The 21,424-nt window shown below is 40.3% G+C and overlaps 3 protein-coding genes across 7 annotated transcripts; 1 reads left to right on the top strand and 2 right to left on the bottom strand.

Annotated features, from left to right (window-relative positions):
• Positions 1-192: 192 nt before the first annotated feature.
• LOC120544907 (heterogeneous nuclear ribonucleoprotein D0-like) lies at positions 193-7,957 on the bottom strand. 5 transcript variants are annotated; one of them, XR_005636601.1, is made up of 9 exons: positions 7,450-7,957; positions 6,998-7,166; positions 6,222-6,383; positions 5,919-6,050; positions 3,578-3,677; positions 1,807-1,962; positions 1,610-1,701; positions 1,149-1,250; positions 199-330 (listed from the first exon to the last, which is right to left on the bottom strand). XR_005636601.1 is itself a non-coding variant. In XM_039778776.1 (8 exons), the coding sequence occupies exons 1-7, from the start codon at positions 7,614-7,616 to the stop codon at positions 1,634-1,636; spliced, it is 954 nt and encodes a 317-aa protein (XP_039634710.1). In that variant the 5' UTR covers positions 7,617-7,957; the 3' UTR covers positions 193-330; positions 1,614-1,633. The 5 variants fall into 5 exon arrangements, 4 of the variants coding, with proteins under 4 accessions (XP_039634710.1, XP_039634709.1, XP_039634708.1 ...); XM_039778776.1 differs by lacking the exon at positions 1,149-1,250 and having other exon boundaries at positions 193-330; positions 1,614-1,701; XM_039778775.1 differs by having other exon boundaries at positions 199-1,250.
• A 719-nt stretch (positions 7,958-8,676) lies between these two features.
• enoph1 (enolase-phosphatase 1) lies at positions 8,677-14,390 on the top strand. The gene is made up of 6 exons (XM_039780775.1): positions 8,677-9,065; positions 9,513-9,614; positions 10,582-10,784; positions 11,764-11,896; positions 12,119-12,242; positions 13,424-14,390. Exons 1-6 carry the CDS (start codon positions 8,982-8,984, stop codon positions 13,561-13,563), a joined length of 786 nt encoding a protein of 261 aa, XP_039636709.1. The 5' UTR covers positions 8,677-8,981; the 3' UTR covers positions 13,564-14,390.
• Positions 14,391-15,829: 1,439 nt separating this feature from the next.
• On the bottom strand, positions 15,830-21,079 carry LOC120545218 (transmembrane protein 150C-like). The gene is made up of 7 exons (XM_039779358.1): positions 20,683-21,079; positions 20,033-20,086; positions 18,855-18,890; positions 18,714-18,775; positions 18,353-18,486; positions 17,823-18,000; positions 15,830-16,366 (listed from the first exon to the last, which is right to left on the bottom strand). Exons 1-7 carry the CDS (start codon positions 20,754-20,756, stop codon positions 16,152-16,154), a joined length of 753 nt encoding a protein of 250 aa, XP_039635292.1. The 5' UTR covers positions 20,757-21,079; the 3' UTR covers positions 15,830-16,151.
• Between the last annotated feature and the right edge of the window lie 345 nt (positions 21,080-21,424).

Here is a 21,424-nt window from a genome sequence, read left to right as displayed (position 1 = left end):
TAAAAATATATCTAATTAATCTAATATTTAAAAAAAAGAAATTTATTTTTTTTTTATTTTTTTAATAAAAAAAATTTTATTTATAATTTTTAAAAATAAAAAAAAAAATTTTTTATTTTTTTTTTTTTTTTTTTTTTTTTTTTTAAAAAAAATAAAAAAAAAAAAAATTTTTTTTTTTAAAAAAAAATTTTTTAAATATAGAGGAAATGTAGTGTAGGTCATAGTGCTCTTCATGAGTTTCTTACAATCAGCTAGTGATCTTTGCTGGATACCATCATCTCTCTGGCCAACGCTCCACCAGCGCTCTGCTGTCTTTCATCACTCTGAAACCTACGAAAAACAAACAAAACAGATCAGCTATAGATGAACCAAAACCTGCTAAAACTATAAATAAAAACAGGAATCCCCCGTGTTTATAATGTCCAATGTAAAAAATAAAATAAAAAACAATTTAAAAAAACTGAGAACAATTATTTTACAGTTTAAAATAACAACAAATAATAGTTAGTCCATAAGCTAGAAATCCTGAAGTGCAATAAATTGAAGAAGTCAAAATACTAAATGGAAGAAACCTTCGATCGGTCCAAAAAAAAAATACACATTAAAGAAAACATTACATGCAAATTTCTGGAAACTTCTTTCTTTTACAGAAGGTTATAAAAGGGAAAATTTGTTACAGGAAAATTAACGTAACGAGGAGTCTTTTTCCATCGCTGTCAGTAAGACAAAACAGAGCAATACATGTACACAAAGTAAAGCACTTTATCCCCCCCCCAACACAGTCTCGTCCAAATACGAACCAGGTTTTAGCTCATGGACTTACTGGCTACAAGAGCTAAATAAAGAAACAAGCATTTTAGATAAGATTAGGAATGCATATATTAACAATAGGAACTGGAAAGTCCAGAGAATGCAGTACGTAGTATCCTTTGAAAAGCAAATAAGTTATTTTTTTACATACTGATAATCATTACTTGTGGGGGGAGTAAGGGCCTGTAAAAAATGACAATTACATGTGTATATTTTAAGTTTTACATTATAAAAAAACAGTTGCAAAGAAAGTAAAATGGAAAGAAAGATGACAAAGCTGGAATTGTCCCATATTGTTTAGTTTAGAAATGCTGATACAGGATGTTGTAAGACCATACCAAATGGCAGCATTCGAGAGCGTATGCTTCTCGTACCCGGTCCGCATTGAGCGGGCCCTGAGAGTATCTGGGAGTCAGCTCATGGCCTGCAAGGAAGCTCCGCTGGCAGGTACAAACAAGGTATGTCAGAGTTAGGAGACAACATACTTCCTTTTCTGTTTTCCTTGCACATCCTTAACTTTTGGCATCCATTTACTGTAGTATCAGTACTTTACCTGTTAACTTTACACTTAAAAAAAAAAAAAAAAAATGAAGGTGCAAAAGAGGCAGCAGAAGGCCAGCTGTTAAAATAATCGCCACAAGACTGTAGCCTCTATGTTACCACTACTGTAAAGCACTTGAGGGTGCTGAGAAAAAGAAATTTACAAGAGGAAATTAATCATAATGTTACCAAAACAGCAAAGTAAATATAACTACCTTAAGTTTAAAGTAAATGGTGTATTTTTTTTGTCTTTACGTACCTACTTGAAGATGAGTTTCCTCCGTTAATATGGCTTGTAACTGTTGGTGTGACCACCACGCCGCGGCGACTTGCCATATCCACCAGATTCATCTACAAGCGGGGAGCAAAATCTGATTTCAGGGGTTTTTGTCATTTCAAAACTAATAGAAAGTGAAGGGAAAATTAAACTGGAGCACGTCAGGGTGTTCTACTCACCGTTGTAGTCACCATATCCATAATAGTTGTTGTAACCAGGGTAATCATAGCCACCGTATCCTCCATATCCTTGATTATTGTAACCATAATTGCCATAATTCCCATAGCCTTGATTCCAGTAGTTGCCATAACCCTGGTTCCAATTCTGATTGGGACCTGCAGTTAAACAGGATTTAAATAAAATGCTTTTGATCACACTAATTAAAGTGCTTGTTGTTTTACATGTGGTTAGATAGATCTCTATTAAAATTACATTATTGAGCATTTTAACCGTTTATTACAGCTGACATCATGGTTTGTGGAAGACTTGGGTGCACATATTATTAGGGGCTCTCCCTCAAAAAATTGTTACATTTTGTAATTACAAAAAAAGTAATTTTACATCATTTTGGACCATAATTATCACCATATCTGTGTGCAAAACGTTGGAAAAGCTAAAGCAGATAATAAATAACACTCAAAAAGCCTAAAGACAAAACTTACTAAAGAAGTCCACTGGGGACCAACGACAGTCCTTAGATATGAGAAAAGTCTTTTAGTTAGTTTTGCTGCTCAAGTTGATTTTACATTCATTCGGCTTAGGTGGTGGCCAAAGCTTTAGGATGTTGGGGAAAACCCTGCAAATGATCCATCAAAGCCAAACCGTATAAAAACAGTGGCTTAAAAATGAAACGTGGTGGTGTTATGGGGGAGTTATGTGACAGACTATTTGTTGGGCGGGGGGCAGTGACTTAATCGTGGGGTATACTCGCTGCGGCCGACCTGTCGAGCGCCAGTGTGACGTCATGGGAGCGCTGTAACTGTTTATAGTTTCGCGTGGTAGTCGCGACACTAGTTGCAGTCTTCTCCTGAACAGAGGTGGCGCTAATGAGCAAAGGCTACCGACTTTGCTCTTTCTACGGACTAGAAGACGAAGAAAAAGGTAAACAACGGCAGAACTGGCAGCAGCATTGACGTCAATGCTTCGATTTGATTCGATGACCTACTTGGTCGGATCATTCGCCATAGAAGAACTCATCTTAACCCAGTAAGTTTACAAGAGAGATTTGCAGTCACTCTGAGAGACCTGGCATCCGGTTGCCCTCGAACTCGTCCATAGGTCCTTTTTCCGCTTTGTCGCGCACTCAAAATCCTGGGGCAGCAGCGAGATCTACGTCATTTTGACGTCACATTCGCGCGCGCCAGCTCACCTGCGGCCACTGTAAAAAGGCCCTTACTGAGGTCCCACGAAGTCGACAAAACTCCAAGAAGTCACGTTTTCCTGCCAAGAACAGTCAGGCTCATAAGCTGCCACAACAGCACAACCGGTCACTTTTACTCCGCTGCATGGTACAGACTAGACAAACAAGACCCCACGTGTTCATAAGTGAGCTTTAGAGACGATATTTCCCTGTTTCTAGTCTTTATACTAAGCTAACCGCCTGCTGGCTTTAGCTTCATATTTACTGTGCAGCCATAAAACTGATGTTGATCGTCTAACTCTCGGCAAGAAAGTGAATATGCTTATTTCCTGAAAAAAAAAAAATGTATCCACTGATTTACAGATGTGTCTTTCTCAATGGAAGTCTACGGACCAGAGGGCATCACGTGACGGGCCAGGAGTAGCAGTTCCACCATTTGGCCGGTAGGTTTGCTTCAAAGCCGGACGCACTTCCCGGGGGCCTGGTCCTATACTGTAATTTCTTATTCCAAAAGTTCTGAATTTACTGTTAAGGATGAAAAAGGTGCATTATTTACATTTTTCTATACGTGCAAAGTTCTCTCCACTCACCACCGCCTCTTCCTCGAGACCTGGATGGGTAGCCACCTCTGCCTCCCCAGTACTGCTGCTGCTGATACTGTTCCTTGGACATTGCCACTTTTATTTCACACTGAAGGAACACCAGTAAAGTTGAATGTCCACAGTAATTACACTGAACAATATTATAAAAGCAACACTTTTGTTTTTGTCCCCATTTTTCATGAGATCTTAGACTTTTTCTATGTACGCAAAAGGCTTATTTCTCTCAAATATTGTTCACAAATCTGTCTAAATCTGTGTCATTGAGCACTTTTCCTTTGCTGAGATAATCCATCCACCTCACAGGTGTGGCATATCAAGATGCTGATTAGACAGCATGATTATTGCACACGTGTGCCTTAGGGTGGCCACAATAAAAGGCCACTCTAAAATGTGCAGTTTTATCACACAGCTAGGGCTGGGTACCGAACGTCGATACTTTTATGGTATCGAAAAAAATATTCCAATCCTATGAGTATCGAAAAATTCTTTATCTTTCGGTGCCAAATTTCGGTTCCAAAAGCGTCTTAGCGTGTAAGCGCAAGCTTATCTGTCCTCTCTGCATATTGACACAGAGCGGAGCTCCGACCAACATACGCACACTGAGAGGTGCGGACGGAGTAAACTGTCTGCAGTTTTGTTGAAGTCACAGAGAGTCACGGTTGGTTTCAAGTGTGGTTACAGTTTTTTAAAACTTCACGCAGACAGCGTTTGCTGCGATATGATATTAATGGCGAGCCGAAAGCGGTCGGGTGCTGTTGACGTTCCACTTCCCTCATACAAGCAGCCACAACGGTGGTTTCTCTGCCCTGATGACTGACTGACAGGCTGAGCTTGCAAGGCAAGGCACTTTTATTAATGTTACTCCGAGTGAGCAGTTTTACCAGATTTTTTTTAATTTTGATAACTGTTTTGATTCACAATTAAGGTGGAAATAAAAGCTTTGTGTTTAATGTATTTTTGTTGATGTTGAAATGGATTTTAAAACATATGGTATCGAAAAAAGTATCGTTAGGAATCGGTATCGAAACTGAGGTATCGAAATTGGCACCGGATCGAAAGATTCTGAACGATACCCAGCCCTACACACAGCACAATGCCACAGATGTCGCAAGTTTTGAGGGAGCGTGCAATTGGCATGCTGACTGCAGGAATGTCCACCAGAGATGTTGCCCGTGAATTGAATGTTCATTTCTCTACCATAAGCTGTCGCCAAAGGCATTTCAGAGAATCTGGCAGTACATCCAACCGGCCTCACAACCGCAGACCACGTGTAACCACACCAGCCCAGGACCTCCACCTCCAAGATCGTCTGAGACCAGCCAGCCGGACAGCTGCTGCAACAATCGGTTTGCATAACAAAAGAATTTCTGCACAAACTATCAGAAACCGTCTCAGGGAAGCTCATATGCATGCTCGTTGTCCTCATCGGGGTCTCGACCTGACTGCAGTTCGTCCTCGTAACCGACTTGAGTGGGCAAATGCTCACGTTCGATGGCGTCTTGGCACTTTGGAGAGGTGTTCTCTCTGGAGTCGTGTGGGTGAGCGGTTTGCCGATGTCATCGTTGTGGATCGAGTGGCCCATGGTGGCGGTGGGGTTATGCTATGGGCAGGCGTATGGTATGGACAACGAACACAGGTGCATTTTATTGAGAGATACCGTGACGAGATCTTGAGGCCCATTGTTATGCCGTTCATCCACGACCATCACCTCATGTTGCAGCATGATAATGCACGGCCCCATGTTGCAAGGATCTGTACACAATTCCTGGAAGCTGAAAACATCCCAGTTCCATACTCACCGGACATGTCACCTATTGTGGACGTTTGGGATGCTCTGGATCGGTGTATACGACAGCGTGTTCCAGGTCCTGCCAATATCCAGCAACTTTGCGCAGCCATTTAAGAGGAGCGGACCAACATTCCACAGGCCACAATCAACAACCTGATCAACTCTATGCGAAGGAGATGGGTTGCAAACGGTGGTCACACCAGATACCGAGTGGTTTTTGGAGCCCCCCGGACCTCCCCAGGACAGTAAAACTGCACAGTGGCCTTTTATTGTGGCCACCCTAAGGCACACCTGTGCAATAATCATGCTGTCTAATCAGCATCTTGGTATGCCACACCTGTGAGGTGGATGGATTATCTCAGCAAAGGAGAAGTGCTCACTGACACAGATTTAGACAGACTTGTGAACAGTATTTTTTAATATATATATATATATATATATATTTATATATATATATATATATATATATATATATATATAGTCAAAGCAATTACCAGGTAATAAAGTCTTATTTGGCAGGAGAGAAAAAGAAGTGTGTACCTTGCTTAGTCCAATATTGTGGTACTTTTTCTCCATGATGCCCTTAACTGGTTCCTCCTCTTTGAATGTGATGAAGCAGAAGCCTCTCCTTTTGTTGGTTTTGTTTTCCATGGGAAGTTCAATTGACTCCAGCTAAGTGTTTAATTATGTTTATAAATAGAAACGAGGAAGTTAATTTGGATTTACAGTCATGCAGAGCCACGAGAAAGAAATTCATTAAATTGATTTTTTTTTTTAAATGATCCCAATGAGCCACAGCACAAACTAAAAGCTAAATATGGGAATGTTAGAAAAAGCGTGTACCTCTCCGAAGGCACTAAAGTACTCTCTGACTTTGTCTTCAGGAGTGTCTGGAGAGAGACCACCAACAAAGATCTTCTTGACGGGCTCCTTGCTCTTCATGGCTTTGGCTTTTTTGGGGTCAATGACCTTTCCATTGAGTTTATGTTCCTTCTGTGTGGCAACCTACATGGCAAAACAAATAATTGACAAAAGGGCTCATTTAGAAAAAAAAAAATCTTTAAGTGTTAATTCACAATTATTTTTTGTAGGAGATTGTTTCTATTAAAGACATATAACCCCAATGCAAAGGATGTTTCTTTGTCAGACTGGGTCGTTTGAATTATTTTCATTATCAATGAATCTGACGGTTATTTTGTCAATTCATCATTTTTATTAAATAATCACAAAAATGTGTGGGGAGAAGTTTACAAATCCTGTTCATAGACCTCAAGGTGACATTTAAAATTGCAAATTGTGTCAAACGCAAAGATTTTCAATTCACAATGATCTACAACAGAGAGAAGCAGCAAATAATCCCATTTAAGATTTAAATTTGAAAAAAAATGTTTTTTGTTAACTCAGCCCCAGTTTGCCCTTGCATTCAAGTCATAGAGCTTAACATCCGATTTGCCTAAAAATAAGCAAAACTAGCGCGGGTTCCTAAGGTATAGCAATAATACAGGATTAATTCCCTTTTTTGGCAGCTTCATTTATCATTACACAAAAAGGTCAGCACTGTGCATGTGGCATTAAAGTACTTAGAAGTACTTTATTAATGCACGGGAGCAGGCCAGTACCTTGTCAACACTGTCTGGTTCTTTGAAGAGCACAAAGCCAAAGCCCCGTGAACGGCCAGTCATGGGGTCCAGTTTTAAAGTGCAGTCTACAACCTCCCCGTACTTGGAAAAATAATCTTTCAGGTCCTTCTTAGTCGTGTCCCAGCTGAGCCCTCCTACAAACATCTTACTGTTGACAAAACAGCACATTTAAAAAGGAACCACAATTACCAAACCACAATTCTTTCCACAAGCCATCACCACACTGAACTCACACTCGCTAGCACACCACTTTAAGTAACGCTAGAGTAGAGTAGATGTACTTCGTTACATTCCACTACTGGGAAACAGCACTTGGTTTGGTGTTTACAACACAGCTGCGGTATCTTAATGGAGTCACAATGGTTGGCTAGACATGTTTAATTGTGGAGAGACTCATTCCATCTCTACGATAAGTGTAATGTAGCCGTTACCCCTCATCCTCCTCGTTTTTACTGGCGTCAATTCTTGATCCCTCGGCCTCGCCCCCCACCGGGCCACAGTCCCCGGCTGCAGACATCGGCTCATCGCTGTTTGCCTCCCCGTCCTCTTCCATCCTCATCATGGTCGTGTCGTCGCTGAACTCATAGTCGTCCGACATTGTTTTTGGCTTTTAAACGTTGTCGCTGAACTCGAGCAACGTCAGAATTATTTGCAAAAGCTAAAAGCTGACGTTAGCTAGTTGGCTTGCTGACAGCTAATGCTAGCTAGCGGCTAGCTAATATTGTTGTTATCATGTATCGTTAGCTGTAACTCGTTGTCGTTAATTAGAGCAAGTTATTTCGTTTGTCTAAGTTAATATAACTGCAAAGTTAGTCTGGTTTCAGGTAAAAATGTGTTTCATAGAGACAAAATTTAGTTTCAGTTGCTACAATTTAGGGGGGTTTGTGAGCGTCGTTTTTTTCTTCTTCTTCTTTGAGTTTTATTGGCGGTTAACAAACGTCTTTATAGGCGCATTACCGCCACCTGCTGGAAAAACAGTGTATATAAACAGGAACAGTACAGCGATGTCAGCGATACATTTACTAAACAATAGCCTTGTAATTAAAAAAAATATTGAAATGCTAATGAGAAAAAGAGACAAAAACTGTATAAGAAAAAAAGATGGTAGAAAGAAGGAAGGAAGTAAGACAAGAATAGGTCGAAAATAGTATCAAAAACTTCAAAAACAGTGACATAAGAAGAAAAAAGCGAGAAACTTGTAAAAAGTAGAAGGACAATAGAAGGAAGGATAGATTAGGTCCAAAGAAGGCGACACAAATGTCACATTTTTGGTAGGAAAAAAAAAAAATCTACATAAAGAGGAACAGTGTTCTGGACAACAGCCTCGTAAATATTAAACATTTTGTTAAATATCTCACGTACCCCCTGCAGTCCTCCAAAGTACCCCTAGGGGTACACGTACCCCCCATTTGAGAAACACTGGTCTATGGTGTGCGGAGCAGTAAATTAGCAGAAAAACAAATCCAAACAAACACAAAAAAAACTAAATCCTCTCTATTATTTCCTAAATATACCACGTTTTTGGTTTCAGTGTTTACTATCTATGATTGTACATATTTTATATTCTGATCCACACTCCATACCAGATGGAGGCGGTAATGCACCAAAATCGTTGCTTGCCAACCGCCAATAAACCCGAAAGAAGAAGAAGAAGAACACGCTCAGTAGCGCCCCCACCCAGCTGCAGCCTGAACTGACAGCTCTGACTGGAAGCTGTGTGAACATGTGTGCTCACTGCTCTTTCAGAACAGTCAGTGTCAGTATCAGCTGATGGCAAAGCACAGCTAGCGAGTGGCTTCACATCTAACCAGGTGGTACATCTCTTCGCGCCTGGATACTCCTCACTCTGCTTCACCTATCCCGGGGTCAGACAACCAGAGAAGAGCGCTTACATTGAACACTGTGGTGCTGCTAATTTATAAGCTAACGTCAGCTAACCAGCTGCAGCAGACTCTCCTAAAAAATGGCCACTGTTTCAATTCCTGCTTGTACCAATGCACTTTTGCTGGATATCGAAGGAACAACAACACCAATCACATTTGTAAAGGTACGTTTTATTTGATGGAAATGCTGTTTTGAAATATTACTAATGCCATAGCATTATAAGCTAATTGTGTAGCGCTCATTTTTTTTTTTTTTTTTATGTGCGGCGCACAATGAATCATTTCAATTCTCTAACACATATCTGTACAGTTTTAGATATCGCTATTCTTATAAAATCTGTACATTATTTGGGATAAAACATTGTAGTTGCTAAGGGGAAAAAAATCATCCTGTAGAGCCTTTATATCTAATTGTTCTTCATCATTTTTTAAACCAGAACACACAAAAATGGTTTTATAAAATACTATTAGACCATTTTGCCTCCTCTTAGTATTCAAGCTTGATTTTTTTTAAATTTTTTAGGAATACGAACCAGTACATTTTATGTCTGAATTATTAATTTTTCCCCCTTGTAAGCAGCCACCTAATGACTCCACTTTGTGTTTTCCAGGATATCTTATTTCCATACATCAGGGAGCATCTTGAGGAGTATTTGTCTACTCACTGGGAGGAGGACGAGTGCAAACAAGATGTTCATCTCCTAAAGAAACAGGTAAAGCAGGGCCGAGCTTTCACGATTTAATCAAATTTAGGAACAAACCTCTTCCTGCCGACAATCTCTTAGTGTCAACGGCTCAGTGAGTGAATGAGGGGAGACTTTGGCCCTCGACATGTATGTCAGTGTATTAGGCCAGAGGCTATTGATTAGTTTTGATCACCTGATCTGTTCACTATTTTATTGATATATATATTATACATTATTGAAAAAAATTTCCATAATTTCCCAAAAAATTTAAGTTAGCTTTTTAATGTCGCTTGTTTTGTTTAACCGACAGTCCAAAACACAAGTATGTTTGGTTTAGTATCATATGAGATTAAAAAAAACTAGGAAAGATTAACCTTTGAGAAAGTGGAATATTGGCATTTTTGCTTGAATAAATGATTAATTGATTATAATATAGAATATACTGTAAATACTAGTTTCAGCTCTACAGTGTGTATTAATATACTGACGTATATGGCATACATTTTTCCAACAAACCAATATATTACATTTTGTAGAGAATTGTTCATTTCAAATGAAATGATGTCCCGATTCCCCATTTTATATTTTGGTGATTTGCACAGATGATGGGTTTGTTGTATATTTATAATAATATTGCAAAACATTTGCAACCAAATCTTAATGTTAATTTGTCTAAATTAATTTCATTCGGATGTCAACACTCATACATTAGAAAGTCAAAAGTTTAACCTCATAGTCCACGTTACATAACAAATGTGTCAGGATGCAGGACTTTGCAGATTGTCCCTGCAAAATGTAGTTTATTTAAGTCCTAAATAGCCTTCATTTTGCTTAAAATATTGAGACTTGAAGCAGGGAATGCTACACCTGTGGACAACAAAATGTTCCAATAAATGTGATTCCAAAACATGGTGAAAAAGCATTTCCTGCTCCTGATACCCGAGGATTTTAATGGTGTTCCCTTAATAATAAAAAAGCCTGACTGTCCTTGCAGATTGAAGAGGACATGAGACAGAATCGGTCCTGCCCTGTCCACACCGTGGACCAGACGGTTCACACAGACGAGGAGAAGGCCATTAGGGAAGTAATGGATAATGTGCTTTGGCAAATGGCAGCAGACAGGAAGTCAACAGCACTCAAACAGCTCCAGGGGCACATGTGGAGGGCAGCTTATTCATCTGGGAGAATCAAAGGCGAGTAAGTACACTTATCATTTTCCTCACTTCAAAAACTCGAGTCATGACTTGGCAAGGTTTCTAGAAATGTAAGGGCATTTCACACCTAGAGCTGGTTTGCTTCGGTCCGAATCGGTTGATGGGTTTGTAATTTTGAAACCATTCCCCTTGGTTTTTGTTTCAAACCTGGAAAAATCCAAGCGTACCGAAATGCTGGAAAATGCCAAACATTCATTTATTCCAGCATGCGAGAATTTCCTTCGTGACAAGTGTTTGATTTCTGAGATGAGCTTTTCTAAAAGTATTTAAAGTGCTCATATTATGCTTTTTCCATTTCCTTTATTGTGTTATATATCTTTTTTTGTGCACGTTATAGGTTTACAAAGTGAAAAAGTCCAAAGTCCCCCCCCAAAGGGACTTACCATCTCCAACAGAAAACACTGTTCACCAACTGCTCCAAACAGCTCTATTGTAGTCCAGCCTTTACTTCAGAGACAGACGTTATAATGCTCGCCTAGCTGCTAGCATGGCACGCCCTCATACTCTGCTTCTGACTGGCTAGTAGTCCTTACCTAGCTACTGTCAGGGCACGCCCTCATACTCTGCTTCTGACTGGCTAGTAGTCCTTACCTAGGTACTGTCAGGGCACGTCCTCATACTCTGCTTCTGACTGGCTAGTAGTCCTTACCTAGGTACTGTCAGGGCACGCCCTCATACTCTGCTTCTGACTGGCTAGTAGTCCTTACCTAGTTACTGCGCATGTGCAACTCCCAACAAAGATTGTGAAAGTGAAGATGTCTCACTCTGTAGCTAAAACGGAGAGCTCAACACACAGGGTGAAAAGAGGAGCTGCAGCAATGTGCAGTACAACAAAAAATATGGTGTTTTTTGAAAATTAAACCATGTAAACATACAACCTCTAAATACAATTATGAACCTGAAAATGAGCATAATATGAGCACTTTAAAATAATGTTTATCTTCTGATTTTGTTGCCAACAGGGTCTACCAGGATGTTATTCCATCCATCAAAAGATGGAGAGGACAGGGACTAAAAGTGTACATTTACTCGTCTGGAAGCGTGGAGGCACAGAAACTTCTGTTTGGATACTCTGTCGAAGGAGATGTTTTAGATGTAAGTACAGCCGCCTCTCTCATCGTGTGTTTAATACTCATAAGAAGATTAACATTTTTCAATACAAACATTGTTTACCATATGTCTTTTTTTTTTTTATTTATTTTTTTTTTACACCAATTTGTTTGTTTGTTTTTAATTGATAGATAGATAGATAGATAGATAGATAGATATGTTTGTTTGTTTGTGGCTGATGAGATGTTCTTTTTCAAACTGTTTCAGTTATTCGATGGTCACTTTGACACCAGTATAGGAGCTAAAGTGGAATGCAAAAGCTACGAGAGAATTGCTGAGCGGATTGGCTGTCAACCGGAGGAAATCACGTTCTTGACCGACGTCACTCGTGGTAAGACTGTTAATGGCAACAGTATGTTTGTGGAAGTCTTGCTAATAATACATACTAGAATGTGTTCCTTTTTAATATGATTATGTGATTTAGTACGGTACTTAAGTTTTGTGTTATCATAGCCTCAGCCTATTATCAGTTGTTATGTGTGTTTAGTGCTGATTCGCGGGGGCCACACGAAATCTAAGGGCGCAGAATTTTCCGGCGATTTAAAAAAAAAAAAAAATTAAAAATAAAAATTAAACACATTCACACCTCAAGCAGAAAAACAGTCCGCTATCTTCCGCAGATTTTCATTCTAGATCATCGCTGAAAACTGTAAAAAACATCTGCGGACTTCGTTTGAGTCTGTTAATTGGCAAATGTTGAACTAAGACGATAAACATTACATCAGCACGCTAGCATTGTGAGCATGTTGGTCTGTTGACATTAGCATTTAGCTTGAAGCACCTCCTCACAAAGCTGCTAGTCTCGTTAAAGGTGCCCTGCGGAGTTTTCACGTACACAAAGTTTCTGTTTACATTCGGTGTTACTCTAGAAAACTCCTTGTGCCTATGTTTGAGGTGTAACAAATGTGCAAACAATGCCGCGGTTTGAAAAACACGTCATGATCTGACGCACTTTTCTCCGCTCCTTTTCTCAACAACAGATTTCAGAAAAAAAGATATTTGTGAATGAGGCCCAGTGCCGCTAATCGCGGTCTGGATTATACTAAATTTAATGGGCACAAAATGCCAAAAAATAAACAAAACGCATTTCATTTTGCAGTAAGGCTCTGTTAATGTTGCATTACATTTTGGATCCATATATTCAACTAGGGGTGGGACTCACCAAAGGTCCCTCGATAATATATACCTCGCAATATTAGCAGATTACCTACGTCACAATACGATATTATTGCGATATATTGCAATTTATGAACTTTTTTTCCAACTTCAAATGATGTCCCCCCCCAAAGGAAAACTTAGTCAACATCTGTTTCATCTAAACTTCTGTTTGTTTCTCACAACTGCACCATCTAGTGGACTGACAAAACAAATATTATTCTAGTACCAAAAAGTTAAATTCTCATGTGCAATGTATATAATAAAAGATAGATACTTGGCGTCCGGGTATTGATACAGTACTGTCATGGAAAATACAGGAATGCTAATATTCACTCGTGTATTTGTCGTCCGCAGAGGCTAAAGCAGCTGAAGAAGCCGGGGTGAACGTGGTGGTGGTGGTCCGGCCTGGAAACATGGAGCTGACTGATGACGAGAGGGCCCACTACGACCTCGTTACATCCTTTAGCCAACTCGAACTGACGGGACGGGCTTAACAGGGTGCGTGTGGAAGAAGACTGGGAGAACGTCTCTGACTTCGTTCCATACTGACCTGTTCCTCCTCCTTCTCCAGCCCTCCCCAGCTCCCCCTTCACCTCCCTCCTTTTTGCAACTCTGTTTTTGTTTGTGCCACGTTGACAGTTCAAGGAGTGTAGGAGATGCTGCCGGGACTCCAGTTAGCCACCAGTAGGGCTAACATAGTCCCAGTCGGTAAGAAGTCAATCTACACAGGTCTTTTAGGATGCCCTTCGCATGTACGGAAACAGATCTACGTAGGAGCGTCACGCTAGTCGGACCATTTGATTGACTGAGAAGAGAACAAAGCCTGATGGAAACTGCACATAACCTGTGAAGTTACTTTACCTTTTTTAGATGAACCGTATTTGGTCGCCAAACCGCTTCCAAACTTTCCAACTGTATGTGTTGTATTTCGTCACCGTTTAGTGAACATTTTCCATCCGTGTGCCGTTTCCTCCCCCTCTACACATACCGTACACACGTGTTGCAGATGTTTTGAAGTTTTAACCAGTGATTGAACTGTTTAACGTTGTAATGTTTTAGAAAGTAGAACTACAGTGTAGATGCACTCAGCAGTGGTGCTGCTGCTGGCAGGAAGTTCTCATTTCAAACGTTGTCTTAATTGGTCTACTCAGCTGGTGAATGGTGTCTATTTAAATGTGCCATCCTCGTAACGTTGGTGTTGGAAAGTTACCCGAAATAAATTGCCAAATTGAGGATTAATGTGTGTGAAACATAAGTGTTATGATTCAGGAAATGATCGTCTAAAATCTTGCTTCCAATAAATGCCTTGTCTCACACATAAGCCTGTCTTCTCCCTTCAGTCCAAATGTTTGTTTTTACTGTGTCTAAAAATATTCTATGTTCTATGTAACGGAAAAGCTTGTACATTAAACACTTTAGTGTAAATCTAAAATGGTTAAAGGGTCCAAAAAATAAGTTTCTCAATTATCTGTACTGGTATTGAGCCATACAAATATTTGTTTTGGTTTCATGTGCCAACATTTTTAAGGGACGTTTATTTGACTTTCTCGCCAAGGGGTTAGAGATGATTGATACAGCCGTCATGTCTGTACAATAAATATATAACGTGTTAGTGAGTTTTAGAGGAGGATTTTGTTACCTTAGGACAGAGCTAAGCTAGCTGTTTCCACTCTTTATGCATACCTGCAAACTCAGAAGGGCTGAAAAAGGTGACACATCACCCCCCAGTTCCCTCTAACGTCTGTTTTCGGAGCATCAGAGAGAAGTGCAGGCATTTAAGTGGCACCGAAATAAGGCACCGAAATCCGCGTTGCTATTCGGTCCGGTAGAAAACTGTCTTTAAGGCACTGGTGCCGTATTAGCACCGGGTCGCCCCATAAAAACTCTTCGGATCTACACGATTCACATGGATGACGTTTTCCCATTCAAAACGGCGATTTTCGCCGAAAAGCGACAAGTTTACAGGTATGTTTATGCTAAGCTAACTGGCTGCAAACGATAGCTTCATATTTACCGTAGACACAAAGTGACATCAATCTTCTCGTCTGACCGCAAGAAAACAAGTATTTCCCACAATGTTGTACTATTCCTTTTAAAATGGAGTTCCTTTAAAGAAATTCCTCTGGAAATACACATGCCAACTTATTGGGACTTTGTCTTATTCACCGTATCCCCCAGAGTTAGATAAATCCATACATACCCTTCTCATCTCTGTGCATGTCGTTAACTCTGTCTGACGCACCCACCGCTAGCCTAGCTTAGCACAGATCCTGGAGGTAACCGGCTCCATCTAGCCTACTGCTCCCGATAACTGACAAAATAACGCCAACATGTTCCTTTTTACATGCTGTGATTTACATAGTCACATCGTGTACAAATAACAAGGTCACATGAGACACAGCCATCTTCTAACCATATACAAACTGGGAACTATATTCTCAGAAAGGTGAAGCACTGCTACTTCTGCTACTTGGGCAGAGTGAATAAGCTGAAGTCCTAATAAGTCTGATGTTCCTTTAAAAAATAAAGTTTTTAACTATAGACTTTAATTTCCTCAAAGAGCCAAGCTATCGGTTTCCCGTCTTCATGCTAAGCTAGGCTACTGCTGGCTTCATCTTTCCAGAAAGACAATCCACACTATAATAAATCTCTCTAATATATCTACAATAACTCTAGACTGATTTCTTTGGAAAAAACTACTGAAGAAAACAGTGTGAAAACTCAAAAGGTGCTAAATTTATCGACACTGAAGACTACAAAAACAATGTTGCTGTCTTTTTATTGATACTGATTGCGTACTGTGCAAACTTGCGTTTTGATTCATAACATCTATAGGTAGATATAGACAAGTAAAACATGTAGACGTTTGTAATGTTTAAAAAAAGTGTCCTTGCATATAAAGAGAAATGAGTACAATGACTTTCTACTTTTGAATGTTTGTAGATAAAAAATATCTTACAGTCAGACATGCGTACATGAAGTGGTGATTATTTGGTAAGAGTGAGTAGAGTAAAAAAAGATGGAATAAATGCATCTCAAAGTTGCTGATCCATGCGCCTCCTGCAGTTTAACCTGAATATCTTTATCCCAACATTTGGTCCGGCTGGTACCTGGACGCTTCAGAGAGCGCCTCTGACCGGCTCGCTGTACGCCCAGAGTTGTCTGTGCACACGATGTCGAAGCGGTTGTGGCGAAACTCGATGGCAAAAGTGCCGAGGAAGGTGATGAAGAACATGACCAGCGCCCACTGGCTCTGAGCTGCTTGCATGTGGAGGCGCTGACTCTTCAGGGAGAAGTCTGCAGCCGGTGAGTTAAGGATGAGATTACAGATCATGAAAACATCTTTATCTGCGATGTTTAATTGTCGGGATCGTTCAGGTGCCGGCAGAAATTCTGCCGGATGTCCGTCACCTTCCTCTTCCTTTGTGTTGGCGTTCTAACCTCCGGCTGATTTCTGAGGACTGTGGTTAATAGCTCCTCAGATCTCTGCAGGGTAAATCCAGACAGCTAGCTAGACTATCTGTCCACTCTGAGTTTTCTGTTGCACGACTAAAACAACTTTTGACCGTACACACGTTCCACCAAAACAAGTTCCTTCCAGAGGCTATTTTGCAGAGGCACTGTTGCTCCGTCCGGCACCTAGCGCCGCCCAAGACGATTGTGATTGGTTTAAAGAAATGCCGATAAACCAGAACATGTTTTTCTCCCATCCAAGAATGCTGTGTGGACTGGCCAGACCCTCCTCCGCAGCGCTGTGGAGGAAGGTCTGGCAATAAAGCCAGCAGCCAGTTAGCTTAGCTTAGCATAAAAACTGGAAACACGGAAAAACAACTACAGAAGCTCTGTCCAAATGTGACAAAATCCATCTACCAGCACCTCTAAAGCTCAGAAGTTGACACATTATATTTTATTAGTTTAATCTGTGTAAAAAAGGCACATTTTGGACAGAGCCAGGCTAGCCGATTCCAGTCTTTATACTATGCTAAGCTAAGTGTAGCTTCATATTTTACAGTACAGACATGAGAGTGGTATCGTTAAAGGTATAGGCGAACTATAAAAAATAAATATATTTTATATTAGAGCTGAAAATATTTTTAATATTTGACGATTCAAACGACTGTTGGCCAAACAAAACAATTAATTCAAAGATCATGGGCTTTAGGAATCTTATGATGTACATTTTTTCTTTTACTATTTTCTTAATTTTGACAAACCCAACGACTCAAATGATTGTCAGTCAAAGGGCCCCTTTAAATTCACAACATACAGTACAGTTTGTCCGTCGGCAGACTGATCTCATTAATTCGTATGCCATTTTGGCGCGTTATCAAGACGCATAATAGTTTTTTAGCGTGTTTATTGACGCTGGTTTGCCTCCATTGACCTACATTACCTGTGAATCACCGCCGTAGCGAGTAGTATGAAAGCACGGAAGTCCGCGGAGGGAGGTTGGTTGGGGTGGCGGATGGGTCAAACACAGGACTTTCTTTCTTATCTTGGACTAAACCCAAGTTGTTGTTTTTTACACCCGTGTGACGTTGTTCTCGCGACGCCACGTGTTGTGTATGTTTACATCGGCTGTATACAGCGTAGACATAAACGCAGATAGCTCAAAATGCGTACAGATAACGCACCATTTGGCTTTAGGAAAGTGGCGTGTATGTTTACGCGTAGTCATGATGCCAGGTTGCTGTCGTTACCTTTTAAACAATATGTTCATTCCACTCTTAAAGCGGTCAGAGTGAAAGGATACAGAGGATCAAGCAGACGGTGATGGATCCAGACAACAGGAAGCGGATGATCCCAGCCTTCCTCCCTTCATTCTTCAGATCCACTCTCAGGGTGATGTAGGACTGCACCCAGCAGTACAGCGTTCCCAGTCCAAACGTCATTAAGGTGCCAACGTTGTGGATCATCTTCTCAGTAAATACCTAAAACCAATCAATTAAGACAATAATCTCAGTTTTGATGGTTGCTGATAATGGGCAATGTAGATATTGCATTAAAGATCAGCCACTTCTGTCTACAACAGTCGAGAACCTTTTTGCAATTATGTAAGTTCATAATGTAATCTGAAAACTGCTGCCCTGATTAAAAAAAAACAATGCAACTGATCTCAGCTGGTATTCTGTCTGGAATGAGTGGAATGGAAATTTCTAAGTGACCCCAAACTTTTTTTAATCTTTATCTGTACATAGTGTATTACGTATCTTATTTCTCCCATCCATCCATCCATCCCTTATAAATAATACATGTATTTTATAGTATAGTGGTGCACGTTACCTGGAAGTTTCCAATCAGCGTCATCCCAAAGCAGCCGACAGAAAAAAACACCAGACAACCGACATTCAGCCATTGATGGTATGTTCTGTGTTTCAGCTGCAGGTATCTGAGGACAGCAATTATGAACCCTGAAATAGAGAAGAACAAATGGAAACCATGTAATCAATCCTGCTAACAAGCCTTGTGTGTATAAAAACCCTAAAGACACACCAACGCAACATTGGTTTAGTCTTTTCATGGGATTTGTTGGAAATAACAAAATACTGAAGTGTCGGTCCTTAAAATATCAGCGTTTGCATTTGTGACATCTAGTATTACAACGATCAACGTGATCAACGCGCTACTCTCCACCCAAACGTTCAGACAAACACGTTCAGCTGACCGCTGAAGATGCAGCTGGCTGGTGAAAAGTTGCCTGCAATACTGGAATGGGAAACATTTGGATTTGTCGCTAAAATATTAAATGATTTACAACAATAAGGAAAGAATGATGAGTATGTACCTAATGAAGGGAGGATAAAACGATCCATTTCTTCTCCTGAAAACATAAAAAGAAGATTAACCCAAAAGATAAAGAGATGAAAAGTCATCTTTGGATGATATTGTGTGATTCTTACCTAGGTCTGGATGATTAATCGAAAATTTATCGACATCGAAATTCTGAAGCAGTTATCGACGTATTTTTCCCATGACGATAATTTCAATTATTTATTCCTGTTGATAGGCCTACTTTCTCCTTAAAGTGCTCATATTATGCTCATTTCATAATTGTATTTAGAGTTTATACCAGAATAGGTTTACATGGTTTCCTTTTCAAAAAACACCATATTTTTGTTGCACTGCACATTGCTGCAGCTCCTCTTTTCACCCTGTGTTTTGAGCTCTCTGTTTTAGCTACAGAGTGAGGCATCGCACTTCTGTTCCATCTTTGTTGGGAGACGCACATGCTCAGTACCTAGCTAAGGACTACTAGCCAGTCAGAAGCAGAGTATGAGGGCGTGCCCTGACAGTACCTAGGTAAGGACTACTAGCCAGTCAGAAGCAGAGTATGAGGGCCGCCCGACAACCAGGTACCGAGGTAAGGACTACTAGCCAGTCGAAAGCAGAGTATGAGGCGGCCCTGACGAGTACCTAGGTAAGGACTACTAGCCAGTCAAAAGCAGAGTATGAGGTGCTCACACGCTAGCAGCTAGGCGAGCATTATAACGTGTGTTCCAAAGTGACCACGTCTGTCTCTGAAGTAAAGGCTGGACTACAATAGAGCTGTTTGGAGCAGTTGGTGAACAGTGTTTTCTGTTGGAGATGGTAAGTCCCTTTGGGGGGGACTTTGGGCTTTTTCACTTTGTAAACCTATAACGTGCACAAAAAAGATATATAACACGATACAGGAAAGGGGAAAAGGCCAAAAAGCATAATATGAGCACTTAAAAAACATTCTACCGCGTGTGTAGTCACGTGACTTCACCCGGACCATGGAAAGCATCATGGAGGATAACTCAAACACCGAGTCCGAGTCAACTGAGCAACTTGTGCCCCCCAAAAAACGCAGTGTCCGTCTGGAAACAGTTTGGCTTCAGAAAAGAGGATTTAGAACAATGTGATTAATTATCGTTATCGAGATAAAATGTGCAATGAATCGTGATTTTGATTTTAGGTCATATGATGCAGCCCTATTCTTACCTGTATGATGAACCCAGGGGTGCGATCTTCTCATCATTTACAGCTACAAAGTATCTATCAGAACAAAGGAGGGAATATAGTATTAAAGATGAATAGAAGTTATAGTATACTCTTGCGTCACCTGTCATTTGCGTCTTTCTGTAGTTGTTTTTGTCACTTGTCATTTGGCTCTTTTTCTGTAGTATTCTGCGTCTTTTCGTAATTATTTGCATTTTCTTGTAGTCCTAGTGTCTATTTGTAGTCTTTTTGCATCTTTTTTTGTCATTTTCTGTCTCTTGATAATCCGTTGTGTCTCTTTGTAGTCGTTGTGCGCCTTTTGGTCATTTTGTTTATCCGTGCAGTCGTTTTGTCTCTCTTGGTACTCGCTTTTTGTCTTTTTGTAGTCATTTGTGTCTCTTTGTAGTTGTTTTGCATTTCTCTATAGTTGCTGTAGTTAAAAACTGCACCTTGACTTCAGTATTTCTTTAACACTGGAGACAAAGAGAAGTGATTTGACTCACTGTCCAAAGCTTCCTGCCACACCTCTGCAGAGATTATATTTAGGCCTAATCACACTGTGTCAAAGAAAGCTTGACTTGTGGGTTCTGTTTTCCATTTATAAAAAAAAAGTTTAAAAAAAAAGAGGAAGTCCTATAATGAACAGAACTTACACCAGCCACAGTCCGGCAGCAGTGAGCACAGAGTAGACGGGAGGTAGAAGAGCCCACCGACTGCTGCTCCACATCGCGTCTCCTCTGACAGCACACACAGTCTGCCTGTCTGCCAGTCTGACGAAACTGCCTCACCTGTCCGCCCTGAGGCGATTCTCTCACCGCTCCGTGGTTCAGCTAAATGTTTGTAGACTGGAAATACGGCAACGTCACATAAACGTCTCCTCTACATTATCTTGTAAATATAGTCGGTAATACACGTCGCAACAGTTCTTTCTTTGCTGATAAGAGTTGTAGTGATGTCGTCGTGGCGTCATAAAGCAGGTATGACTACATTTATCCTGGCAAGACAGATCTTCCGGTTAGGGTATCTGTCCTTCAAAATAAAAGCGTGGAATTGTAAATAAATAAAGAGTATCCGATTATGCAGGGGTGGGTTTTTTTTTTATTACTTAAAGGACGTTTATTTTTACATTTTGTGAAATACAATTATATTTGACTTTTTTTCGCCAAGGGGTTAAAGATGATTGATACAGCTGTCATGTCTGTACAATAAATATATAACGTGTTGGTGAGCTTTAGAGGAGGATCTTGTTACCTTAGGACAGAGCTAGGCTAGCTGTTTCCGCTCTTTATGCTAAGCTAACTGGCTGCAGCTTCATATTTACCGTACAGACACAAAGTGACATCAATCTTCTCGTCTTACAGCAAGAAAACAAGTGCATTTCCCACAATGTTGTAC

Source organism: Perca fluviatilis, chromosome 17 (genome assembly GCF_010015445.1).
Source record: "Perca fluviatilis chromosome 17, GENO_Pfluv_1.0, whole genome shotgun sequence".
In the NCBI taxonomy this organism is placed as follows: domain Eukaryota; kingdom Metazoa; phylum Chordata; class Actinopteri; order Perciformes; family Percidae; genus Perca; species Perca fluviatilis.
This window is presented reverse-complemented; position numbering and strand designations above follow the sequence as displayed.